Source organism: Oncorhynchus mykiss, chromosome 22 (genome assembly GCF_057628025.1).
Source record: "Oncorhynchus mykiss isolate SJ-2025 chromosome 22, ASM5762802v1, whole genome shotgun sequence".
NCBI lineage: Eukaryota > Metazoa > Chordata > Actinopteri > Salmoniformes > Salmonidae > Oncorhynchus > Oncorhynchus mykiss.
The window spans coordinates 31,134,992-31,148,465 of record NC_143043.1 but is presented as its reverse complement, the minus strand read 5'-3'; the positions used below and the strand labels follow the sequence as shown (position 1 = coordinate 31,148,465).

The following is a 13,474-nucleotide window of genomic DNA, read 5'->3' as shown; positions in this document are numbered from 1 at the left end:
TTACAACTGCGACCTGGCCAAGATCGAGCAAAGCAGTGTGACACAAACAACAGAGTTATACATGGGATAAACAAACGTACAGTCAATAACACAATAGAAAAATCTGTATACAGTGTGTGCAAATGAGGTAAGGCAATAAATAGGCCATAGTGGCAAAGTAATTACAATTTAGCATTTAACACTGGAGTGATAATGTGCAGATGAAGATGTGCAAGTAGAAATACTGGTGTGCAAAAGAGCAGAAAAAAACAAAACAAGTATGGGGATGAGGTTACAGTGGGGCAAAAAAGTATTTAGTCAGCCATCAATTGTGCAAGTTCTCCCACTTAAAAAGATGAGAGGCCTATAATTTTCATCATCGGTACACTTCAACTATGACAGACAAAATGAGAAAAAAAAATCATTATTTGCAAATTATGGTGGAAAATAAGTATTTGGTCAATAACAAAAGTTTATCTCAATACTTTGCCAACAAAGGGTATATAACAATGACAGAGGTCAAACATTTTCTGTAAGTCTTCACAAGGTTTTCACACACTGTTGCTGGTAATTTTGGCCCATTCCTCCATGCAGATCTCCTCTAGAGCAGTGATGTTTTGGTGCTGTTGCTGGGCAACACGAACTTTCAACTCCCTCCAAAGATTTTCTATGGGGTGGAGATCTGGAGACTGGCTAGGCCACTCCAGGACCTTGAAATGCTTCTTACGAAGCCACTCCTTCGTTGCCCGGGAGGTGTTTGGGATCATTGTCATGATGAAAGACCCAGCCACGTTTCATCTTCAATGCCCTTGCTGATGGAAGGAGGTTTTCACTCAAAATCTCACGATACATGGCCCCATTCATTCTTTCCTTTACACCGATCAGTCGTCCTGGTCCCTTTGCAGAAAAACAGCCCCAAAGCATGATGTTTCCACCCCCATGCTTCACAGTAGGTATGGTGTTCTTTGGATGCAACTCAGCATTCTTTGTCCTCCAAACACGACGAGTTGAGTTTTTACCAAAAAGTAATATTTTGGTTTCATCTGACCATATGACATTCTCCCAATCTTCTTCTGGATCATCCAAATGCTCTCTAGCAAACTTCAGACGGGCCTGGACATGTACTGGCTTAAGCAGGGGGACACGTCTGGCACTGCAGGATTTGAGTCCCTGGCGGCGTAGTGTGTTACTGATGGTAGGCTTTGTTACTTTGGTCCCAGCTCTCTGTGGGTCATTCACTAGGTCCCCCCGTGTGGTTCTGGGATTTTTGCTCACCGTTCTTGTGATCATTTTGACACCACGGGGTGAGATCTTGCATGGAGCCCCAGATCGAGGGAGATTATCAGTGGTTTTGTATGTCTTCCATTTCCTAATAATTGCTTCCACAGTTGATTTCTTCAAACCAAGCTGCTTACCTATTACAGATTCAGTCTTCCCAGCCTGGTGCAGGTCTACAATTTTGTTTCTGGTGTCCTTTGACAGCTCTTTGGTCTTGGCCATAGTGGAGTTTGGAGTGTGACTGTTTGAGGTTGTGGACAGGTGTCTTTTATACTGATAACAAGTTCAAACAGGTGCCATTAATACAGGTAACGAGTGTTGGACAGAGGAGCCTCTTAAAGAAGTTACAAGTCTGTGAGAGCCAGACATCTTGCTTGTTTGTAGGTGACCAAATACTTTTTTTTCCACCATAATTTGCAAAGAAATTCATGTGATTTTCTGGATTTTTTTCTCATTTTGTCTGTCAAAATTATAGGCCTCATCTTTTTAAGTGGGAGAACTTGCACAATTGGTGGCTGACTAAATACTTTTTTGCCCCATTGTAGGTAGTTGGATGGGCTATTTACAGATGGGCTGTGGACAGCTGCAGCGATCGGTAAGCTGCTCTGACAGCCGATTATTGAAGTTAGTGAGTGAGATATGTCTTCAACTTCAGTGATTTTTGCAATTTGTTCCAGTCATTGGCAGCAGAGAACTGGAAGGAAAGGCGGCCAAAGGAGGTGTTGGCTTTGGGGATGACCAGTGAAATATGCCTGCTGGAGCGCATGCTAAGGGTGGGTGTAGCTATGGTGACCAGTGAGCTGAGATAAGACGGCAGTTTACCTAGCAAAGACTTATATTTCTGTGTCCATGCAGACTGGTTGTTGCTGGTGGAGGGAATATAAAATGCCTGTTTATCAGTTTGGATCATTTATGATGCAGTTGATGTACCACATTAGTGCCATAATCGGAATTATAAACTGGGTGGTTCGAGCCCTGAATTCTGATTTGGCTGAATCCGACTGTATAACATGGGTATGACCAAATATTTATTTTTACTGCTTACGCTGGTAATCCGTTTATAATAGCAATAAGGCTCCTCGGGGTGGGTCCATGTACCAAAGCCACACCGCGTTGTGTCTTACATAAGAACAGCCCATAGTCGTCGTATATTGCCCATATACCGCACCACCTCAGGTCCTATTGCTTAATTATAAACTGGGTAGTTTGATGCTGGTATGATGCAAATGTATTTGTTTACGTTTTTTAATTATGATGGTAACCAGTTTGTAATAGCAAGGCACCCTGGGGGGCTTTGTGGTGAATGGCCAATATACAGTACCACAGCTAAGGGTGGTATCCAGGCACTCCGTGTTGCAAGAACAGCCCTTAGCTTTGGTATAACCCCACGGCCTTATTGCTTAAATGTATTTTCTCTTTTGACTTCAAAAGATATTAATATCAGAATGTAGCAATTAGTGTTTCCTCTCATTCATGGGAATATGCTCTGCCACTTCTTGGTATATCCGTCCATACTATGCTCTTAATAGAGGAATTAAATTCCTATATGTTGCATTAAATTAATACACTCAGCATTCTAGCCAGTCTGACGATAAGTTAATTAGTTTCTACCAAGGAACAGACAGTCATTGTTCTAATTCTTGATTATAATTACACACATTATATTCAGTACTAGGATTAAAAGAAAATTCATACATCTATACAGTAACATAATAGTATTCTGATTAGTCAGTCCTGATTGAAATGTATACATAATTAGTCATTATTGATAAAAAAAATCCCTTAACAGCTCTGCATAGCCCGGGGTGTGCTCCATATTACTTTAACAATTTTACATTCACACTGGTGATGCAGTGATTTCGGAAAGTATTCAGACCCCTTTATCCACATTTTGTTACGTTACAGCCTTATTCTAAAATTGATTTAAGTTGTTTTTTTTCCCTCTCAATCTACACACCCCATAATAACAAAGCAAAAACTGTTTTTTAGAAATTCTTACAAATGTATTAAAAATAAACAAATATCACATATACATTAGTGTTCTGACCCTTTACGCAGTACTTTGAAGTACCTTTGGCAGCGATTACAGCCTCGAGTCTTGAGTATGACGCTACAAGCTTGGCACACCTGTTTGGGGAGTTTCTTCCATTTGTCTCTGCATTTGTCTCCTCTCAAGTTCTGTCAAGTTGTTCGATCAGGTTTCAAGGACATTCAGAGACTTGTCCCGAAGCCACTTCTGCGTTGTTTTGGCTGTGGCTTAGGGTCATTGGCCTTTTGGAAGGTGAACCTTTGTCCCAGTCTGAGATCCTGAGCGATCTGGAGCAGGTTTTCATCAAGGGTCTCTTTGTACTTTGCTCTGTTCATCTTTCCCTCAATCCTGACTAGTCTCCCAGTCCTTGCCGCTGAAAAACATCCCAACTGCATGATGCTGCCACCATGCTTCACCGTAGGGATGGTTCAAGGTTTCCTCCAGACGAGACACTTGGCATTCAGGCCTAAGAGTTCTATCTTGGTTTCTCCAAGTAGGCTGTCATGTGCTTCCGTCTGGCCACTCTACCATAAAGGCCTGATTGGTGGAGTGCAGTAGAGGTGGTTGTCCTTCTGTTTTCGCTTTGTCGTTATAGGGTATTGTGTGTGGGTTGGGGCAATTTAATACATTTTTAGAATAAGGCTGTAATGTAACAGAATGCCAAAAAAGTCAAGGTTTCTGAATACTTTCCGGATGCACTGTACATCTGAATCATAAATATTCTTTATTCACTGGTGACCACAAGGTCAAGTGACTGTGTAGACTTTAGGGGTCACCATACTCCTACAATATAGCCTACTGCTTAAATTCCTCTGGTAATTCCGTTTTAATGTATGTTTAGATTATGTGGAGGTGTTAGATGATTCATTTTTTACTGCATAGCAGCATACTCCGGGCGTGCCGGCTAATGTTATAGGCCATCACTAAAACAACTGATTAAACTACCATGAACCTTGATTAAAGTTTCAACGTTTATTCACAATGTGCACAGGATAGAGTCAGTGTGGATACTCTGAGAGGGAGATTTTTTTTCAGAGTTAGTAGTTGTTAGCCATTTAACAGTTTTATGGCGAGGGGATAAGCACTGTTTAGGAGTCTGTCTGAGCCTTGATGCACCAGTACGGCCTGCTGGATGGTAGCATGTAGAACAGTCCATGTATTGGGTGGCTGGAGTTGAATAAGGAATGCTAATGCTGGGTCAGAGCAACAGCTGACAAACTAGCTCTCTGGATTTGTGATCACTGGAGCGGCAGGTAGCCTAGTGGTTAGAGCGTTGAGCAAGTAACCGAAAGGTTCTGCCCCTAAACAAGGCAGTTAACCCACTGTTCATAGGCTGTCATAGTTAAATAAGAATCTGTTCTTAACTGACTCGCCTAGTTAAATAAATAAAAAAATCACTGCTATAAAGTGTTTCATACCTTTTAATTGATATTGAGGACATAAACGTTTAACTCGGGAAATGTGTTTCCCGGTAGCTCAGAATCTATGGCCTTCAAATTCAAATCTGGACCTTGAAGCCAGTTCCACAGTTTTTTTCCCTTTCTAATCAGGGAAGGGTTTAGAACTGGGACACCAAGGTGTGTGCAATTAATTATCCGGTATAACAGAAGTCTGAACCTCAAAGGGAAAAATCTGAATACCCCTGCTCTGTAGCTTTCAGAATCTATTGCTTTTGATTTCTTTCTCTTTTTGAGGTGATGTTTGGCCCACAGGTGGCTCTGGTCACTGGTTCCACGTGGGGCCTGGGGTTAGCCATAGTGCAGGTACTGTGCCAGGGCTTTAAATGGGATGTGTATCTGAGCACCTGGGACGTCCAGAGGGGGGCCGTGGTTGTGGAGGATCTGCAGAGGGAGGGACTCAAGCCCAGACTGGACATTACAGACCTGGCTGACATCCTGGCGGCATGGCAGCATTTCATGAAGGAGTACGGGGGTCTGGATGTGCTAATCAACAACACACGCATCGCCCCAAGACGTAACTGCACATTATTAATGACTTAACTTTCACTCACACAGTCTGACACACTGGCTGCTTTCATACAGGCAGCCCAATTCTGATTTTTTTTCCCACATCAAATTTTTGTCAGAGCTAATTTGATTGGTCAAAATACAATTAGTAAAAAAAGAACAGAGTTGGGTTGCCTGTCTAAATGCAGCCATTGTGCAATAGTTATTGTGTGTCAGCTGGCCTGGGAATCAGTAACATTTAAAGTAAACTAATAGCTCCCTCTATGTCCAGAAGGTGACCCTGCATCCTTCGGCAGCCAAGTAGAACACATTCTCTAAACCAAATTCTTCGCCACCAGTAACATGTGCAATGAGCTTCTTCCTCTCCATGTGTGTTCTCTGGACCTCCAGGCCCTGCAGAAATGGCATCGCAGAGGAGGAGCTAGTGGCTCTGATGAAGTGCTTTGTTGCCGAGGCCAAAGCTGGAGACCACGTCAGCAAGAGCTGGCCAAATTCTGGCTATGGGTTGTCCAAAATAGGCCTGATGGCTCTTAGAGACACCCCAGAGAGGATCCAGCTAAACCCCTGCTGCCCGGGCTGATATTACCTATACCAACGGGACTAGGACGCCCGCGGAGGGGTTAGACACACCTGTACACCTTATTACAGGTGCAGTGAAATATGTTGTTTTACTGGGACAGCCATAGTAGTACGGTGCAAATTATATATTTTTCACCTTGTTGGCTCAAGTATTCAAACCAGTGACCTTACTTACTGGGCCAACGCTCTAACCACTAGGCTCCTTGCCACCCTACATTAAACAACCATGTTAATGTGTCTCATTTGTTTACAGGGCCAGAGGATAGGTTGTGCACTGAATAGCTAGTATTATATTTGATTAAACAAGTCACTTCATTGTCTCAAAAAGGACTGTTCAATGTAATACACAATTATTAAATAACAAAGAAACAGATACAGTATGTTTGCAGTTATTTTTGTTAATGCTCTTTAACCCAGCTTTGACCAAATATCTGACAGTGAAGTGAGAGGTTTGTAAACGTCGCATATCCTGGAATGTACCAACACAGGGAGTGCCAGTGAAAAAATATACATCATTTCTGATTTGAACGCTGAACTCAAGAAACAGGTTTACCTAACTCGGCTGAATCGCTTATTCATTAATTGTGAATACTATTAACTGACATTGTGAGGGGCTTTTAGCTTGTGAAGATAAATACTGCACCTAAACTGTCAAGGAGCTCCACACTCCACCCCTCCGAAGATCAGGAAGTGCGCTCTCCGTGCTCCAATCGCTCTCTGTGAATCAGCTGAGTTTGGGCTTTCCACCCTGTTGCGTTTAGCATGATCTGCACGAGAGAAATTGGAAACGCACCCCCCCCACCTAACGGTTGGTTGACGGTTTCTCAAAGCTTCAGTTACAGAACGGACGCTACACCCAGAACCGTTAACATTTGCCGGTTTCCCGGGATTTAGTGACATTTATTGGACGCACGCGAATGGTCAGCTCAAACCCGAGCTTGTTTTGCAGTTGGTGAGTCATTGATGCACCCATATGATGCACCTTGTGTTTTTTTGTTTACCGCAACATTTGGTCCCGGTTTGGTGAGAATAAAAATTGACGGGGTGTAGCTAATAATATAGGCCTATAAATCACTGGATATAGCACATTGAAATCACCATATTTCAATTTTAATTGGCTTGTGTTTTCTCCCCAGTTCACGTTTTCCTGCTGTGAATCAATATTATCTAAATATAGTGCTACCCTAATTCCTTTGACTCGGTGGACAACGGGGACATGATGCAGTGTCGCGTTCACGCTATTTTAATTATTTCTCTGCAACATCAACAACCATTTCATCTCAGTTATTGTAACATTGTTGCACTGAGTCTGGAGCTTTATAAACAACATTGGAAAGATGAAGAAGCAGCAGAATCTTGGGTGGGCCTGGGAGCCAGACTCAGCCAAACAGAATGAGTTTTTCCCCACAAAAGGGCTTTACTACAGGTAGAAATACTCGTCAGTATCATCAGCTGTCCGGGTAGCTGGTCTCAGCTAGCTCTCTGCAGGTGAAGAAGCAGGATGTGGAGGTCCTGGGCTGGCATTGTTACACGTGGTCTGCTATTTTGTGAGGCCTGTTGGATGCACTGCAAATTTCTCTAAACCGACGTTGGAGGCAGCTTATGGTAGAGAAATGAACATTCACTTATCTGGCAACAGCTCTCATGGACATTCCTGCAGTCAGCATGCCAATTGCACACTCCCTTTAAACTTAAGACCTGTGGAATTGTGTTGTATGACATTTTAGAGTAGCCTTTTTTTGTTACTAGTATAAGGTGCACCAGTGTAATGATCATGCTGTTTAATCAGCTTCTTGATATGCCACAACGGTCAGGTGGATTATCTTGGCAAAGGAGAAATGCTCACTAATAGGAATGTAAAGAAATTTGTGCAAAAAATATGCTTTTTGTGTGTATGGAAAGATATTTTATTCAGCTCATGAAACATGGGACCAACACTTTACACGTTGCATTTATATTTTTGTTCAGTATACATTGCCAACAACATCTAATTGGATGAAATCGTTTCTCCTTCTCATTCTCTTTCTCACACACAGACAGATGGAAATCCCTGATTTGCTCTTTGACGAGGCCATCTTACATAATGCAGTCAGGTCTATAGAGTCACATTCAGAGCCATAGCGCTGCCATGACTCAGTCTTTAACAGCAGTGTCTGTCCCATCCTAGAAGTTCTAGCCTGTCCTATTCCTTTTATAGGCCTAGTCTCAAAAGGCATATTTATATGCTATATGGTAGTCAGTTTCATGGTGTCACAATCAGGTGACTGATATCTCTTTGCATTGCCTATTGGGTTTGTGTCCCTAAATCAGCTGGTAGTGAGTCCACCCTCTAAACACACAGTCTCCTTTCCCCTTCAGGAGCAAACGTTGCAGGCCTACCACAAGCACTCCCAGCTCCCTATCAGCATGTTCATGAGATGGCGAATGAGTGTCTGATAGGCCGCTCCAGGTATTATTGTGTGTTGAAATGCAACTTTGGGCTACACAGCAATGCGTTTCAGTATTAACGCAATGTAGGCCTAAATATCTACATTTCCTTGTTTGAATTCAAACATTAGTTTATGACTAGATAAATATTCCAGGAAGCTAATAAAATCAGTTTTGTGAAAGATATTTGTATCCACAGGGTAATATGTTTGCAGAGGGTTTTAGTAGGTCACTTGACAGGCTTGAGGTTGTGCTATGCAGGCAGCCTGTATTTCTGCACCTGACGTTCACATTGCATACAAATCAGGTAGCCTGGCAGGTAGGAGTGTTGGGCCAGTGGATCAAATCCCAGAGCTGACAAGGTAAAAATCTGTAGTTATGCCCCTGAGCAAGGCAGTTAACCCACTGTTCCCCAGGCGCCAATGTTGATTAAGGCAGCTCCCCGCACCTCTCATTCAGAGGGGTTAGGTTAAATGCGGAAGACACATTTCAATTGAATGCATTAAATTGTACAACTGACTAGGTATTCCCTTTTCTTCTTCACTTCTCTGTCAGGAGAGAACATACCACATTAGCAGAAGGTGGGAGATTGAGACAGAAAGGGGGAAAAAATGAACCTGACTGAAGATGTGTGGATGTGTCAGCAGCTGTAATGAGGCTGGCCTTTTCACTCAGATTGGGGATAGCACTGACCCAGCCTCTTAAAGGAGATGTTCTGATCCAGAATCTGTATTAAAGTGGAGCTCAACCAATCAACCAGTTGACTAATTGGGGTCTGCCCTAGTCCAATGGCCACAGCTGTGATAGAGAATATTCAATTCACATCTTATCTGTTCTGATATCTGACCAGAGCTAGACAGACTATAGTCAGTCAGTTCACTTACATGCTAAAGTAATACTGTGTCTGTGTGTGTGTGTGTGTGTGTTTGTACAAAAGTAGTAAGTCAGTTAATCTGTGTAATGCGTTGAGTTTGGGAGTGATTTAGTGGGTGAGGGTGTGTTATTCAGGGTCGGTCAGGAGATGAGGACATGATGTGTAAGTTTCTGTCAACGCCACTTCTGCTTACTCATAAGCCAGGATTCCACTCTCAGTGATATAATACTCCTCCTTATAGCTCTCTCTCTCTCTCTCTTACTCCAATTCAAATTAAATCTAATTTTATTTGTCACATGCTTTGTAAACAACAGGTGTAGACTAACAGTGAAATGCTTACTTACGGGCCCTTCCCAACAATGCAGAGAGAAAGAAAATAGAGGAATAATAATAGAAAAGTAAAAACTCGTAATAATCGATAGACAACGAGTAATGATGATCTTGGCTATATACTAGGGGTACCGAGTCGATGTGCAGGGGTACGAAGTAATAGATATGTACATATAACTAGGAATGACGTGACAGATAGTGAAAAGTAGCAGCAGTGTATGTGATGAGTCAAAAGAAGTTAGTGCGAAAAGGGTCAATGCGGATAGTCCTGGTAGCTAGTTGGTCAAAGTGGCAATATCTAACTTTTTGGGTGACCCGACCAAATTGATATAGAAATGTGAGTAATAATTCCACTTGAAAGCAAGTCTAAGAAGCGGTAGATCTGTTCTATTTGCACTGTTACTGTGCTTCCCCTTCTTAAGTTTTGTTTTTGTGTCTTTTACTTTCGGTTTTATACACCAGATGAAACAACAATATTTTTGGTTATGGAAAATATATTTCGCAGTGGTTTAAATGGTACAATGATTCTCTACACTATACTAGCTTATTTTGTCACATAAACTGAAATTAGGCAAACTATTAGTTTTAGCAACCACAAAATGGCAGCGCGATTTCTGCATAGTGCAACTTTAACTATTTAACTAACTATTTAGCAGTTTTATAGCTTGTGGGTAGAAGCTGTTCAGGGTCCTGTTGGTTCCAAACTTGGTGCATCGTTACCGCTTGCCTTGCGGTAGCAGAGAGAACAGTATGACTTGGGTGGCTGGAGTCTTTGACAATTTTTAAAGGCCTTCCTCTGACACCGCCTGGTATAGTGGTCCTGGATGGCAGGGAGTTCAGCCCCAGTGATGGACTGGACCAGTCAAGATTCTCTCAATGGTGCAGTTGTAGAACATTTTGAGGTTTTTAAGGTGTTGTCGTGGGGGAACAGGCATTGTCATGCCCTTTTCATGACTGTGTTGGTGTGTGTGGACCACGATAGATCCTTAGTGATGTGGACACAGAGGAACTTGATGCTCTCGATCTGCTCCACTACAGTCCCGTCCATGTGAATGGGGGCGTGCTCAGCTCTTCGGTTCACGTAGTCCACCATCAGCTCCTTTGTCGTGCTGACGTTGAGGGACAGGTTGTTGTCCTGGCACCACACTGCCAGGTCTCTGACCTCCTCCCTATATGCTGTTTCATCATCGTCGGTGATCAGGCCTACCACCGTCGTGCCATCGGCAAACTTTCCCGTCTGTCTCTTTGTCAACCTTTCTGTCTACAAATCCCTAAGCTTGTCTGAGATAAAGGTTTAGAGAGAAACAGAGACAGAAATAGGCCTAGATTTAAAGGAGATAGTCCTAGTCAATTATCAAGTCAATCCATGTGTGTGTCAGTGTGTCTGCTCATTTTGTTTCCAGGAAACACATTGCAGATCAATGTTGTGGAGGAGTCAGACAGATAAAGAATGCTAAGGCTGGCAAACAAACAAAAGCAGCCCCTAGCTAGCTCCTGTCCATTAGAACCCAGACTAGACATGTTGACCTGAGATGGCCCTAATTTAATCAACCCGACTGAGTGTGCCTGTGATCTCACTATACACACAGCCTCTAACACACAGACACAGAGAGCTAGGTTATTACACATATAGAGGGGAGGGATATGGGTTCTGAGCTTGGGGTGTGTGCAGGTATACCCCAGACAGAGTGATTAGGGTAGAGCATGTATTGGTAGACCACTTTGTTGTTGACATTTACTCTGACTTGGTTACTGGCTGCCATGTTATTGTTGCTCAGCAGCACCATGTTCTCTCCTGTTTCCATGGCTCAAGGCATTGAGTTTTTATATTGCTTCCTCACTGTTATTCTGTTAATGGAGGAATTATTTCCAGAGGTAAGCTGACCTGCTACTGTACTGACATGGCGTGATATTGTGTTTTTATAAGCATAATATTGTGTGTGTGTGTGTTGTCAGGCACGTGTTGGGCAGGCTTGCCCATGTTAAAGCCTCTCTCTCTCCCAAAGTAAGTCCAGATGTCTCTGTTGCTCTAATCCTGTCCTGTCTCTGTTAGTCCCTCTCTCTCTGCTCTATTACATTGGCATAATACATAGTACACACACACACACACACAAAACAACTATGCCACTGCAGAAGAGCCATCTGATCATAATACAGTTAAACCAAATATTTTTGCTAGCTGAATAAATGGTTTTATTGACTTTAAGCCTAAGCATATCGAGGATGAGGTTTCCATTTGAGATCTTTCAAAGGACTCGTTATCCCACTGGTTGTCATAGCAAGCATCTGTGGGCGTTATCTGCTCCAGTATTCACAAATCATCTCAAGAGTAAGAGTGCTCCCATCTTATTCATCATGATTTAAAAGGCTAAACTACTCCTAGATCAGCACTTCTATCTTGAGACACTTTGTGAATATGGGCCCTGATGTTTATTCCTCTGGGAGCACGTGTACATAGGGGTAAACAGGAATTATTCGCCTTGTGTCCTAAATACCAGTTGTCTATTGTACACACTCCTCCCTCTCCCTTCTTTCTCAGAATTCAAGACAGGCCAGGCAGACCAGCACAGGGCAGACCCAATCATAATTGAGCACATTGTGATTCCTGCATGTGTGTGTGCACGTGTGACTGTGAGCATATCAAACCACTTTTGCAAGAGAAACCCCTCTGCAACATGCTACAAACAGAGATCTGGGTTCAGGGTTGTGTTCATTAGGTTACACCGTATCAAAACATTTCAAGTACATGTAGCCTATTGGACATGATTTTGGTGTAGGGATTCATGTCTGACAACAATTCTCTGTTCTGTCTCCCCCTCTATCCCTATCCTCCTCTGCTCCCCTTCCTCCCCCTTTCCCCAGACACAGGCTGAGTATGCTGGGGTGTGAGTGAGGCATCATGGATCCCGAGGAGCAGGAGCTGCAGAATGACTACCGTTACCGTAGCTACGCGGCGGTCATCGAGAAAGCCCTGCGGAACTTTGAGTCGTCCAGCGAGTGGGCTGACCTCATCTCCTCTCTGGGCAAACTCAACAAGGTATGGATGGCAAGGCTGGTACAATATATTGAGTCTGGAGGTCAGACATCCAGACACTCTATACTATTGAGTTGCACCCATGGTGTGACAGATGAAATTACTCAGTGGGGCATTCAGTTGTATTTCCATCCTGGTTTGCATTTCCTCAGTGTGTTCGTGTCCTGGCAGAGTAGAAGAGCACTGCTTATTTTTTTGCATTGACAAGTTAGACAGGCCATTGGTCTCTTGATCAGTGTATTGCCATTAGTGTTTTATTAGTTATTTTGTGTATGTTGGTTTGCATTGAGAGCATTTGCATGTGGAAGTGTCAGTTTAAACGTTCTGTAAACAAAGCAGGAAATTGTTTTTGCTACTTTCAGCAATTTTAAACTCAACAGCATGCATATTATACAGTGCCTTGTGAAAGTATTCGGCCCCCTTGAACTTTGCGACCTTTTGCCACATTTCAGGCTTCAAACATAAAGATATAAAACTGTATTTTTTTGTGAAGAATCAACAACAAGTGGGACACAATCATGAAGTGGAATGACATTTATTGGATATTTCTAACTTTTTTAACAAATCAAAAACTGAAAAATTGGGCGTGCAAAATGATTCAGCCCCCTTAAGTTAATACTTTGTAGCGCCACCTTTTGCTGCGATTACAGCTGTAAGTCGCTTGGGGTATGTCTCTATCAGTTTTGCACATTGAGAGACTGAATTTTTTTTCCCATTCCTCCTTGCAAAACAGCTTGAGCTCAGTGAGGTTGGATGGAGAGCATTTGTGAACAGCAGTTTTCAGTTCTCTCCACAGATTCTCGATTGGATTCAGGTCTGGACTTTGACTTTGCCATTCTAACACCTGGATATGTTTATTTTTGAACCATTCCATTGTAGATTTTGCTTTATGTTTTGGATCATTGTCTTGTTGGAAGACAAATCTCCGTCCCAGTCTCAGGTCTTTTGCAGACTCCATCAGGTTTTCTTCCAGAATG

General features: G+C 42.7%; 1 protein-coding gene and 1 pseudogene across 1 annotated transcript in view; both read left to right on the top strand.

The window, feature by feature from the left end:
• The first annotated feature begins 4,983 nt into the window (after window positions 1–4,983).
• LOC149972840 (carbonyl reductase [NADPH] 1 pseudogene) lies at window positions 4,984–5,833 on the top strand (annotated as a pseudogene).
• Window positions 5,834–6,512: 679 nt separating this feature from the next.
• The window catches only part of LOC110501633 (protein DOP1B), a 46,670-nt gene continuing 39,708 nt past the window's right edge, over window positions 6,513–13,474 (top strand). Inside the window, 2 exon segments of the mRNA XM_021579331.3 lie at window positions 6,513–6,784; window positions 12,326–12,500. Coding sequence (XP_021435006.3) covers window positions 12,363–12,500 — 138 coding nt within the window. The 5' untranslated portion in view covers window positions 6,513–6,784; window positions 12,326–12,362.